The 12,587-nt window shown below is 53.4% G+C and overlaps 2 protein-coding genes across 2 annotated transcripts in view; one reads left to right on the top strand and one right to left on the bottom strand.

The window, feature by feature from the left end:
• Positions 1-2,556: 2,556 nt before the first annotated feature.
• On the bottom strand, positions 2,557-9,727 carry PXMP2 (peroxisomal membrane protein 2). Its single transcript, XM_067550297.1, has 5 exons — positions 9,568-9,727; positions 5,599-5,715; positions 4,206-4,368; positions 3,475-3,594; positions 2,557-3,010 (listed from the first exon to the last, which is right to left on the bottom strand). The coding sequence occupies exons 1-5, from the start codon at positions 9,675-9,677 to the stop codon at positions 2,939-2,941; spliced, it is 582 nt and encodes a 193-aa protein (XP_067406398.1). The 5' UTR covers positions 9,678-9,727; the 3' UTR covers positions 2,557-2,938.
• A 367-nt stretch (positions 9,728-10,094) lies between these two features.
• Positions 10,095-12,587, top strand: part of POLE (DNA polymerase epsilon, catalytic subunit) — a 32,865-nt gene continuing 30,372 nt past the window's right edge. The window contains exons 1-4 of the mRNA XM_067550180.1: positions 10,095-10,255; positions 10,373-10,508; positions 10,760-10,840; positions 11,863-11,907. Of these exons, the coding sequence (XP_067406281.1) occupies positions 10,191-10,255; positions 10,373-10,508; positions 10,760-10,840; positions 11,863-11,907 (327 nt within the window). The 5' untranslated portion in view covers positions 10,095-10,190. The remainder of the gene's footprint in view (positions 10,256-10,372; positions 10,509-10,759; positions 10,841-11,862; positions 11,908-12,587) is intronic.

A 12,587-nucleotide genomic window follows, 5' to 3' on the forward strand; every position in this document is an offset into this window, starting at 1 on the left:
TGAAGTAGCTTTGTAACCCGCAGGGTATTTCAGAGAAGCCCTGAGCTCAGAGCTGGCCAGGGTGGGGGACCACACCCACCCTACTGCCCACCCCGTGACCGGCTTGTGTCAGCTGACAGCTCACAGTTGTTGGCCTGAGGCGAGTTTGCCTGGACTCAGCTGCCCATGAAGGGCCTGCATTATAGGAGGCTGCACTTACAGGTAAAATCTCCCCGAGTTAGAAACTGCACGTCCCTCCCCGCCAGGGGAGACAGCCACGCTGCCCTTCAGCAGCGACACCCCCAGGCTGGACTTGGACGGGTGCACATTGAGAAACCTTCTGGCCTTACACAACAGAGGCCAGCGGGGCAAGAAGGGAAGAAAGAGGCCCCTTCCCGCCTGCTTGTTCTTCCACGGCGGGGCTGCTCTGTCTCCCTCTTGTAGCTGCACAGGGACGGGGGGTGGGAGGCATGGCAACCTGCTGGAGAAGCTGGGAACAATAACTGGACTTCAGGGCATGGTGACCCGCCACAGCGGCTGGGGACAACAGCCGGCTGCGTTCCAGCCTTTACATGTGGCAGGAAAACCCTCTCCCTCTATTACAACTCCGCCAGGTGCCAAGCAGCAATACACCACTGGAGCTTAACTGAGCTCAAAAAAGAATGAGAAGTTCATAGAGGATAGGCCCATCAATGGCTATTATCCAAGATTGTCAGGGACACAACCCCATGCTCTGAGTGTCCCTAAACCTCTGAATGCCAGAAGCTGGGACTGGACAATCACTTGATAGACAGGAGACAGGATACTGGGCTAGATGGACCATTGGTCTGACTCCATATGGCCATTCTTATGACAACAATCATGTAATATAAGTCTTCTTTATAACAGCCTTTAACATACTTGATGACTGGTAACAGGTCCCTCCTCCGACTTCTTTTCTCAAGGCTAAACATGCCCAGTTTTAACCTTTCCTCCTGGGTCAGGTTTTCTAGACCTTGTATCATTTTTTGTTGCTCTCCTCTGGACTTTCTCCACTTTGTTCACATCTTTCCTAAAGTGTGGTGCCAAGCAGTGGACACAGTACTCCCGCTGAGGCCTCACCAGTGCTGAGTAGAGCAGGACAATTACCTCCTGTGTCTTGCATATGACACTCCTGTTAATACACCCACGAATATTAGCCTCTTTCACATCTGCATTGCATTGTTGATTCAATCTGGGATCCACTACAATGCCTAGATCCTTTTCAGCAGTGCTACTACCTAGCCAGTTATTCCCCATTCTGTAGTTGTGCATGTGATTTTTCCTTGCTAAGTGTTACATTTTGCACTTATCTTTATTGCATTTCATCTTGCTGATTCCAGACCAATTCTCTAATTTGTCAAGGCCATTTTGAATTCTAAATCCAGTCCTCCAAAGTGCTTGCAACCCCTCCCAGCTTGGGGTCATCCCAAATTTTGTAAGCGTAACTCTCCACCCCACCATCCAGGTCATTAATGAAAATATTTAATAGTATCAGACTCAGGATTGACCCCTGCGGGAATCTCACTAGGTACATACTCCCAGTTTGATAGCCATGGCCGTCCAACATCTTGACAGATGAAAGGAGACACAACAAAGTCGGTCCGTCAGTGATCTTAGCAATGGGATGGGAAAAGAGCCTGATGTGCAAGCAGCAAATCTTCCCAGTGACCACAGGTCCACTCACCAGATGGAAGTTGAAGCACACTCTGCTTCCTGACTCACCTGGGGCTCTTTAATATGTCTCCGCAGCGACTGCACCGATCTTAACCCAGCTTCTCCAAACTGAGCGACTGTGGGCAGGATTTTCCCAGTTGTCAGTGGGAATGCTCAATTTCTTGAGGCCTTGCTTGACCTCAAGAAATTCAGCCAACCACTGACAACTACTCTGAGTATGGTCTTTCAACCAGCTGTGCACTCACCTTTACTAATGTCATCTAGACCACGTTTCCCTAGTTTGCTTATGAGAATGTCATGTGGGATATCAATTTGTTAAATAATTTGTCCCAGTACCTTTGCAGGTATTGAAGTTAGGCTGACAGGTCTAGAACTCCCCAGATCCTCTTTTCTTTTCTTTTTTTCTTTTCTAAAGATAGGTACAATGTTGGCCCTCCTCCACTCCTCTGGCAGCTCACCCATCCTCCAGGAGTTCTCAAAAATAATTGCTAACGATTCTAAGATTTCTTCGCTAGTTCCTTAAGTACCCTAGGATGAATTTCATCAGGCTCTGCCAACTCGAGTACATCTAATTTATCTAAATATTCTTTAACCTGCTCTTTCCATATTTTGGCTTGCATTCCTTCCCCCTTGTTAATATTAATTGGGTTGAGTATTTAGTTATCATTAACCTTCTTAATGAAGACTGAAGCAAAATACGCATCAAGCACATCAGCCTTTTTGATGTCATCAGCTCTCCTTCCCCACTACATTTCTCTTCATCTTGCTCTTGCGGATGAGACCATCTTATCCCATCCTGCAACTAAGAGGAGACAGTCCACTTCCGCACGCAGCTTTCCCAAATCAAGCATAATCGGCAAAGGCACCACAGTAAAACACCAGTAAGTGAAACAGAAGTTTTATTGTAATTAAAAATGAAGATTAAAAAAACCCAAAAAACGTTGTGCTGGTTTCTTCCCCTAGCAGTTGATTTTGTTATTATTGTTAAGCGGCATTAGAAAGCAGTTATTGCAGGTCTTAGTCAGAAAAGAATCAAAGTATTATTTGTAGTAGGCTAGTGCCCAGGGCTCCTCGTCAGGGATAAGCGCCCTACTCATTGTGCGTGGCACTACGGCTCTGTGCACAGTGTAGAATCATGGAGGATTTGCAGTGGTGTCAGTTCTTGTAGATGTTCCCAGATTGAAGTGGGGGCTGTGAGTTCTGAGTACCAACAGCAATTGCCTCAACAGGCCATGGAGGTCAGTCTGAAATTACAGCTGTGTTGCTATCGCTTCCTGATGGAGGCCAGATAGGCAAACCAGAAGAGAGCAACCAGGTTTCCAAACAACACCCGAAACTGTGGAGAGAAGTGTCAAGATACACACCGGCCAGGGGCTGACAGTCACCTAACTACAGTACCTTGGACAGAACTGGGTCCTTTCCTGCTGGGGATGCAACACACACTTAGGATACAGATGTGAGTGCCAATGTCTTATTGACAAAAGCATCAGGGTCTGTCTGGATTCGTGCGATCCTTCACATATGAACAACTGATTTGGGGTAAAGGAGGCCTCAGTTCCGTAGCTAGCCAAGGAGTGATAATGGATATAAGCCAAAATCTTAAGCACAAGGACAACTGAGGGAGGCTGCTAGTGCAGAGAACAGAAATATAAAAGGAAGGGGGTCTTGGGGTGATTGATACGCGTGCCCTGGGCAAATAGTAGTGGGGAAAAAATCCCATGCCATAAGCCTGGAATGTAGGGCTGCAAATGCAGTCAGAATTAACAGGCAAGGACAGCGTGAGAGCAGGCAGCCACTTACCTGCATAGGGACGTAATTGATGTTAATAAACTGGACTGGGGTCCACAGTTTCCAGTTCATTTTGAGAGCTACCCAGTATCCATTCTTTATCTTCTCAGCAAATGCAGACAGGTCCTTTCCCTGGAACGCAAGGAACAACGGTGATGCCCGGGGAGGGCTCCTCCTAAACTCCAGAGGAAGAGGCCCCGAAACTCACCTTACAGAGCCCTAAGCCATGTGCGCAAAGGGGTTACAAAGATACAGATCCCAACTGAGAGCACAGCCAGAGAAGCACTCACCTGCCTAGAGGCTCATCATGCTAGCCAAAGCTGGCTTTTCCAGCAGAGGGGAACAGAGCAACCGGCCATGCAGCACGCTCAGAACATCACAGTTCCCATGCCGACGTTAAACACGAGTATCCCCGCTGTGCAGGATAGCAGGGCAAACCAAGGCCCAAAGCAGCTGAGTGGGCGGCCCCAGATCTCACAGGAAGACAGCAGCAGAGCAAGAAGGTCCTTTGCTCTAATTGCTGACCCTCTTCTAGATCAGAGGTGACAAGGAGGTAGATGCCGTCCAGTCACATAAGCACACGGATCTATCTTAACTATCTGTTGCAGTCTCCGGAACCAAACCCCAAAACCTACAGCCCGACTCCAGCCAAGGGAGCGGACCCACAGCTTAGGGGCTGGTACACGGGGGGAGGGTGTCTGTTCCACGATGATGCAGAGCACACACTGGAGATAGGCACCTACCTCCAGCAGATTCATGACAAAGAAGAAAAGCAGCAGGAAGGGTGGAGCGACAACCAGCCGGTCCAGCAGAAGCCTCTTGACCATTGCAAAGGGGACGTTTGATGGGATCAGCTGCTCCAGGTACAGGTAGAAATAGTGACTGAGCGGCCCTGTGAACAGGAACCTGACAAACCAGAGGGCATGACTATGCTTTATCGCTGTCCTCCAGCCTTCCTCAGCCTTTCATCCATCCCCAGTAGGTTCTTAGCTGGCCCCCGTTACCATAGTGTCTGAGCACCTCATGATCTCTACTGTGTTTACCCTCACAACATCCTCTGCTGTTATCCCCTTTGAATAGATGGGAACTGAGGTCCCAAGACACAAGTGACTTGCCCAAGGTCACAAAGGAAGTCTGTGGCGGAGAGTTCTATGCTACTGCTCTAACCAGACCATCCTTTCTCTTGCTCCAGAGAGAGACGCCAACGACGCCATAACAGTGAGGGGGGAAGCACTTTGCAAAGCAGTGTATCCTGGAGAGGAGACCACCAACTCAGAACACCCTCTGTTCTATTCACGCCCATCACCATGGTATCCAAGCACCTTCCAGAGGTGCACTCAGTGATGTAACTGGCCCCTGTGCTTCTCTCCTTAGCAGCTGGGTATACGGAGTGAAACCTTGCAGCTTTCCCATGAGCAGGAATTGAGATACAATTTTGCATCCTCCCCAGTTCTAGTGGCTTCATATTTCTCCACCTGATCACCCCTGTCTTGTTTATTCAGAATGTTATTTTCCAGGTAAAATGATCCAAATTAAGTGGCCCCGTTGGCACCAACAATGGGAGCCGTTACATGGACACCTGTGTACGTCCCCATTCAGTACTCTCCTCCACATCTCTGCACAGTACAGAAGCTGGGCCACATCAGCCACTGCTGTGACTTCCTCCGTGATGAATGAACAGAGCCTGTGGTTCCCGGTATGTTTGGAGTGAAATGAAGCACGAAGGCTTCGGAACGCATCAGGTGACTGAAAGGGGTTAAGATGTCGTTTGGCGTTAAAGCGATAAACAAACAAAGCTCAAAGAGCTCCCATTCGTGGCATGTTGAAGTCAGAAAGAGCCAGTAGGCTGCTCCAACCCTGTCATGTTGCACACCACATACGCACTGCATGGTTTACATGTAACCAGAAAACCAGGGCTACACAATGCCCCATGTATGCACTGCAGATAAGAGGGTCAGGGCAGTCACACCTACAAGGATCTCCTGACCCTTCTGTGCTTGGCTGAGCACAGAGGCACCGGGCAGGGACTTTGCATTGCGCTATCATGAACACATCTTCCCCTTCCAGACTGTCTATGGAACTGCTGGGGGGAGAGGAGGCATCCAGCCCAGCTCTGCGCCCCTGCCTGGCACTTACCCATAGATGGCGAATCTCAAGGGCCCGCTCAGGTCCAGGCTTTTGGATGATCCTGGCTTTTTCCGGTTCCTCTCAATGACCTGGGACAGGAGGCTCCCAAGCGCTGACAAAACAGCACTGAAGGCAGAGGGAAGATGAGATCAGAAGACCAGCCTAGGGTACGGAGGGGGGTGAGAAATTCTGCATCTTTTATCTAGATTTAGTGACACTGGCTCACATCCTGCAGCTGGTAGCCAGGGAAATGCTCCCAGCAGCCACTATGGAGCCCACCACTTTCCACACCTTATAGCTGTGCTGAAAACATGCCCTGTCATAACTCCCCCCCCCTCTCACACACACACACACACACACACACGGTGCGGGTCTTCCAGAGTCTGCAAAGAGTATGTGCAACCCGCTCCTATTTATCTCAGCAGTGTCTTGATTCTGAAGACTAATGATAAAAACAATAGTTGGTAACTATTTCACGACACACCATTAGCAGCCGCATCAAGCTGGTCTATATGCCGCGCCATGGAAATCAGAGCTGGAACAGACCTATTCGGTCAGGTTCCCCAGGGGTGCTGTAGGCCTGTTCCCTACAACTTTCCCATGCTTCAGCCAGCCTCAATTAAAATATCCCAGGTGATGGGGCCATCACCTTAGTGAGAAAATTCCATCCCCGGATACAGCTCACCATCAGGCAGCTCTTCCTGATCTTTAAGCCAGGTTTTCCTTCTCAATTTCATCCTCTGATTCCGAACTGTGCCTCGGTGCTCGATCTGAGCTACCAGAGAAAGAGACCACCCCGCAGAGGAGAAGGGTTGTAGGAAGAGGCGAATGAGGTACCAGCAGGGTCACCACCTCGCCCATGCCCTCCTTCATTTGAGCCCTGCTTCTGCGGAAGACCAGGTCTGTTGACTGCAGCCCCATCCATTCAGCAGGGTCTTAAGCAACCCTGCAAATTAGCAGCTTTTCTGCCAGCTGCCAAGCTGAAAGCAATACTCTCTGCAGAGTCTGTGCCCTTGAAAGCGTCGTCTGAATTGCAGCTCTGCTTCGAAAATGGCCCCGGGAGATCTGCTCCCAGTGTGCGCCAGCCAGAGCTGCAGGCTTCGGGGCCAGGAAGTTTGTGCTGCCCTGAAAAGCCGACACAGCTAAGAAAGAGCGCTGAAGGCCCCTCCTTGAGTGCAGTTAAATAGACTAGTTCGACGTGGGCCAAATCCTGCTTCCACGGACACCTGCTGGAGCCTTCCACATTGATTGCAACGAGCATTTGATCAGCCCTGAACTTCAATCACGGCCACCTACGCAACCTCCCTGGGGCAATGGAATCACACGTGTTGTTCTGCGCCAGAGGTGGCCTGCAGAACCCTTCATTACTGGCGATGGTGTGTGGGAAGGAAAGAGCCCAGCATGGCTCTCGCAGCCACAGGGGGGAGGAAGGGGAGGAGAGTGCTGAGCCAGTGGAGAGCCACTTCTATCTATAGATGGCTCCCACTGACCACAGCCTGCAAGACACCGGTTACACTTTGCACTTGTGTAACATGGTTCACCGGTGGATCTCAAAGAGCTTTACAAGGACAGGCACTATTATCCCCATCATTGAGGCAACAAACATTTCAGACTCATTTGCCAGAGCAGAAATGGATGTAGATATTCTTTTTCATTCATCGTCCTTACTGCCCGCCCCTCCTGCTGGCTAGTCTGTGCCACAGGGAATGGAAGGAAAGCCAAGGAAATCCTGGAGCTGGTGAGAGGGAGCAGAGAGGAGCCTTGTCTATCTACCTATGGGACTCCCATGGCCCACATCTGTGTAATGTCTGAGCACCTCACAATCTTTAACGTATTGATCCTCACAAGCTGCCATTAATCCCCATTGTACAGAAGGAAACTGGGGCACAGAGACTGAAGTGACTGGCCCAAGGTTACACAGGGAAGTCTCTAGCAGAGCAGGGACTTGAACCTAGGTCCCTCAAGTCCTAGGCTAGCACCCTAACCACTAGGCCACACTTCTCCTCCTTTGACCCTCCCCCCAATCAGAGGCCATAAAGTGGGTAACTGAGTCTAGGGCAATGGAGATGCTGAAGAGAAGGGGGATGGGTAAAACAGGAGGGGAGGGTTTAAAGAGGGGACTAGAGAGAGAAGAAAAAGCCAGCCAGCGCTCTGAGATTAGCAATGTCAGTTATTCACACTGGGCTGGGCTCAGTGTATCAGACGGCGATGGGGCAAACACTCGCAGCACTTCACTCTTCACCACACCTTCAGCCAGGAATCGCCACGTGCTTTACAAACAGTAAAGGCTCCCAACCCTCCTGTGAGGCAGGGCAGCACTGTTCCCATTTTAGCGCTGGGGAAAAACAGAGAGGAAGCGACTTGTCACAGGAGTCAGTGACAGAACCCGGGAGTCCTGATTCTCAGCTCCTCAGCCCTAAACAGTTGCAAATCCCAAACTGGGGCATGTACCCACCTGAACGTGTGGGCGTCTGGTTTGCCCGCCCCACCCAGCCTTGTACTATCACTTGCTCAACACAGATCTGCTTCCTGCCAGCACTCACTCTCCTGCAGTTTGCAACATCTCCATGTCCAGCTCAGAAACCAGGGCAGGGAGTCTCCCCATCTGTAGCATTCAAACACAGAGATGTCTGTGCTAACAGCTTCAGAGTGCATCCCTCGGGGCTGGCAGACCCTCTTTGCACTGCATGGGAGCAGGACTCCTCAATGCTCCCTTCAGTTTGTGCTGGGAGGAGGCTGGCAGCCTCTGCAGAGGGGGCACCTCTGGGCCTCCTTGCAAAAGCCCTGCTGATAAGCTCATCGGTTCATTAAATCAGTAGCAGGGAAAATGCCTGAAGACTTCTGGATCCAGAATGTGGACTTTGGCCCAGCAATCAGGTTCCTCGGGCTCTGGGGGAAGCTGGATGGTTAAGTTGGCATATGGCGTGCTGGCAAGAGGTGTCAACCCAGTGGCTCTGGAAACTGGTGTTATTATCCAGACTGTGGTAGCACTAGGGACCCCAATCATAGAGTAGGGCCCCACTGCCCTAGGCGCTGTATTATCCACAAGGCAGGTACAGCCTGGGGGCAGGGCAAGTTTCTCCCACTCCAGCAACAACTGTGATGTAGAGGGGAGCTCAGTGTCTGTGACCCAGGCAGTCCTTGGTGCCTCTGCTGAGAAGAGCAATCGGCGCAGGCGGTACAGATGTCTTCAGTGAGTAAGGAGACACCCTCCCCCCCCAACTCACTGGCCACGGGCCGCTGAACCCAGCCAACTATGGCCTCTTGTGGGGCTACTGACCAGCTGGGCCAGAAAGCGGCCCAGAGGTGAAATCGGCTGCAGCCCCCTTTGACCCATTACAACCACATGGGTGAGAGGACCAGGAGCATCTGTCCGAGGCTGCAGCAGCACCTTGTCAGCAGACACAAGGAGAACTGGCTGACAGGCGGTGCGCCAGCCCCACGGAGTGCCCAGCCCCTAAGAGCAAGGGGGCGAGGGCCAAGCACCCTGCAACCCCACCAGCAGCTGGGCCTCTGCCCCGAGAACCGCCCTGTTCCAGACAGCGGCCGCTCTGTCTACATGGGGGGGAGCCCGGCATTCGTTGGCACCGAGTGAACCAGGACTCTGCCCTTGGGCACACCGGGCCAGCTGTATCCACGTGGATCCCAGCGCGTCCTGGCTACGGGCTCGGTAGGAGGGCACCTGCGCAAGCCACAGCCGGGCACCCACACTAGCAGTGGGGTGGGGGGTCGGTCCCGGTCTCTTCGGGGGGGGGGGACTGGTTCCCTGGGAAGGGGCGATCAGTCCTGATCTCTTGGGGGTGGGGTGATCGGTCCAGGTCCAGGGAGGGGTCATTCCCAGTCTCTGGGGGTGCAGCTGCCTCCCCGTTGGGGGGGGAGGTGCTCAGTCCCGGTCTCTCCCGGGGGGGCTGGTTCCCGGGGGGGGGGGCGCTCGGTCCCCGCCTCTCTCCCCTGTACGGCCGCCAGCCCCGCGCTCACCTGGATACCGCCTTGGTGAGCAGCGGGTGGAGCCGCAGCAGCAGCAGATACCGAGCGAGCAGCCTCTGAGGCAGCGGCCCCGAGGGGGGCTTGGACAGCGCCGGGCACATCGCGCTGCTGCAGCGGCAGCAAAAGAGCAAACCACCGCCAGCGCCGGACAGCGGAGCGGGGCTGGCTACTGCGCATGTGCCCTTCGGTTCCGGGAGGGATCAGCTGGGCGGGGCCAGCGAGCCAAGGGGCGGGGCTCCGAGTGCAGGAGTCAGGGCAGGCGACGCGAGGGCGGGGCCAGGCCCGCGGGAGGCGGAGTTATCCGTGTTGGGGCGGGGCCAGTATGGCTTGGAGGTGGGGTTGCGGCTCAGGGGCGGGGCTGGTCCGACGCGGGGGCGGGCCGATGGAGCGGAGGGCATCTCTCCCATTGGCTCTCGGAGGGGCGTGCGCCAGTAGCACCCGGCGATTGGCGCAGCGTCGGGGGGGAGGGGCGGAGAACGAGACAGGCGACCGCGGAGGGGGCGGAGCCAGGCAGATCTCGCGGGAGCAGCTGGGTGCGGGCAGCGCGGGAAATTCCGTTGCCGGCCGCGGCGGGAGGGGCGCGAGACGGGAGCTGCAGGCGCCGGCTCGCGGGGATGGTGCTGAGGAACAGCGGGCGGCGCCGCGCCGAGCCCGCGGGCGGGGACCCCGACAACGCCCGGTGAGGGGCAGCGCTGCGGGTCCGGGTCCGGGACCGAGGAGCGGGGGTGGGAGGCTCGGAGGCGACCCCCGGCCCGCCCCTCTCCCCCCGCTGGGCCTGACGCGCTGCTCTCCGCAGGGACGATGGCTCCGGGCTCTCCGCCCTCAAGCGCCTGGAGCGCCGGCAGCGGACCGAGCGGCTGGACGCGCAGTTCGGCTTCGAGCGGCCGAAGGAGCCGGGGGAGAAGACGGGCTGGCTCATCAACATGCACCCGGTAGGCGGCCCCGGCTCTGCCCCGAGGGGCCTGTCCGCGGCGGCCCGGGGAGCTGGGGGGACACGGCTGGGCCCGGGCGGCGGCGCTTGGAGAGCCGGTGCCCCGGGTGTGCGAGGAGATGCAGGGGACTCGGGGGGGCTGGGGCGGAGATGGGGCAGCCTTGGGGGAGGGGACAGCCGGCGCGCGGGGTGCGGGGCTGACGTGCTGCGGCCCTAGGCTGGGCGCTGTGATGTGTTTTCTCCCGCTGGCAGACGGAGGTTTTGGACGATGACAAACGCCTGGTCAGCTGTGTGGATTATTACTTCATCCAGGAGGACGGCAGCAGGTTTAAGGTGAGGCCCCTGAGCTGCAGAGGACGGAGGAGCGGCTGCTCCTGGGCACAAAGGAGTCTGGCTGGTCCCGGGGGTAGGATTTGGGAAGCTGTACACTGGAAACTGCTTCCTGACTGCCACCGGAGAATGGTCCGCATTGAAACCAAAGGGCTGTTTGTCCTTTGAGGTGCACAAGTCCGGTTGACAGAGGGGTGCTGATGGGAGTTGGGTGACTGCATTAAGGGGTACAGACCCACCAGATTTCCTTGCAGTTCAGTTGACAACTTGACGCTTTCCTGATTCTCCATTGATCCCTAAAAGGACATTGTGAATAGCCCTAAGGAAACAGAAAGACAAGGCGGGCAAGGTAATATCTTTTACTGGAGCAACTTTCCAAAGGATATTCTCTTGCCCATCTTTTCTTTCTAGCATCCTGGGACAAACACGGTTACAACACTGCATGCAATGAAGGAAACAGTCTGATCACACTGTTCTGTGCTGCCGGGTGTAGGTAGGGGTGGTTGGCTAGAGCTGGGATTAGGCCCTGTGCATAACATCTGCCTGTGTTGCTGTGTATTGGATGTCTCAGTCAGAAGCAGGTGAGGGTCAATGCACAAGGTTTGCTCATAATGGCCAGTGATTGCAGTGGTAGCAGGAGGTGTGTGTTTCTATAGTCTCTTCCATGTTCTTGCCCCAGGAGCTCTGCTTTTCCTAGGGGTCCACATGCTTTGATTCCTTCTTGCTTAGGTTTTAAGGAGGCCATGGAAATCTATCTGCACAGGTTGGGGCGGGAAGGGCCCCTGCTGGACTTTGCTTGAGAGCCAGAGGGGGTTGGAGAGGTGGGGGTGGGTGTCAGGACCAACAAGAGAGTATATGGGAAGAGGTGTGTTAGATTCTTGTCTGAATGAGAGAGAGACCAGAGGGAATATGCAGGTCTGTGTATGTCTCATGCACTAACCCAGAGCAGGGGAATGTGCTGAACTGTATGCCTCTCCCCTCTTAGCTAGGTGTGTGCCATGCTGACTGTCTCTGCTCTTTTCTAGGTGGCCCTGCCCTATAAGCCGTACTTCTACATTGCAACCCGGAAGGTGGGTATGGACTTTGTGGCTGTGGGGCTGGCAAGCAGGGCTTCAGGGAGAATGTGGAGGCAGAGTTTGGTCATAATGATTCAGGGACGTGAGTTAGGCAGGTGCAGGACTGGGGCAGCAGTATAATAAGAGGGCTTGGGGTGGGTGTCCTGGCTGGTGAGACAGAAATCCATGGTTATAGTTGGGCTTGGACGGATTAGTTGGTTATCAGTAATTGCTGGTAAATGCTGATTTCACTGCACATCCACAAACCAATGAAAAAATGTTTCCATCGACAACAATCACAATTTACAGATAGGCAAAATAAGAAAAATGCTGCTTGAAAAATCATTAGAGCTTGATTTAAAGATATTTACTTTTGTATATTTTGACATGAGCTGTTGACAGTTTACCAATTTCTCGAATTTCAACATCTGTCATTAAATAATTGTCTGGTCACTCTTGCATAATTTCCTGCAATTCTGAACATTTAAATCAATGAAAATAAAAGGCTTAAATCACATAATTTTGTGCAACTGTGAAAATCTAAATAGATAAAAATTGGAAAAAATGTTTAAAAATGAACATTAATATTAGCCAGCAAAATTAGAAGATACTGAATTCAGCACTAGTTACAGTGCTGATGTCTGAAGCCTCACCAGCGCTATCTATCTGTAAAGTCACTGTAGAGCTGAAATAAA

The sequence above is a fragment of the Emydura macquarii genome, unplaced genomic scaffold (assembly GCF_026122565.2).
Source record: "Emydura macquarii macquarii isolate MOO-44397 ecotype Brisbane River unplaced genomic scaffold, CSIRO-AGI_Emac_v2 contig_1254, whole genome shotgun sequence".
NCBI classification, from domain to species: Eukaryota; Metazoa; Chordata; order Testudines; family Chelidae; genus Emydura; species Emydura macquarii.

Excerpts from the sequence above, each read along its gene's own strand:
- PXMP2 (XM_067550297.1), bottom strand. The coding sequence starts at position 9,677 with ATGTGCCCGGCGCTGTCCAAGCCCCCCTCGGGGCCGCTGCCTCAGAGG. Across the intron at positions 4,369-5,598 it reads TTGAGATTCGCCATCTATGG|GTTCCTGTTCACAGGGCCGC; the intron begins GTAAGTGCCAGG and ends CTGGTTTGTCAG. Across the intron at positions 3,595-4,205 it reads TTGTCATGAATCTGCTGGAG|GGAAAGGACCTGTCTGCATT; the intron begins GTAGGTGCCTAT and ends CTTGCGTTCCAG.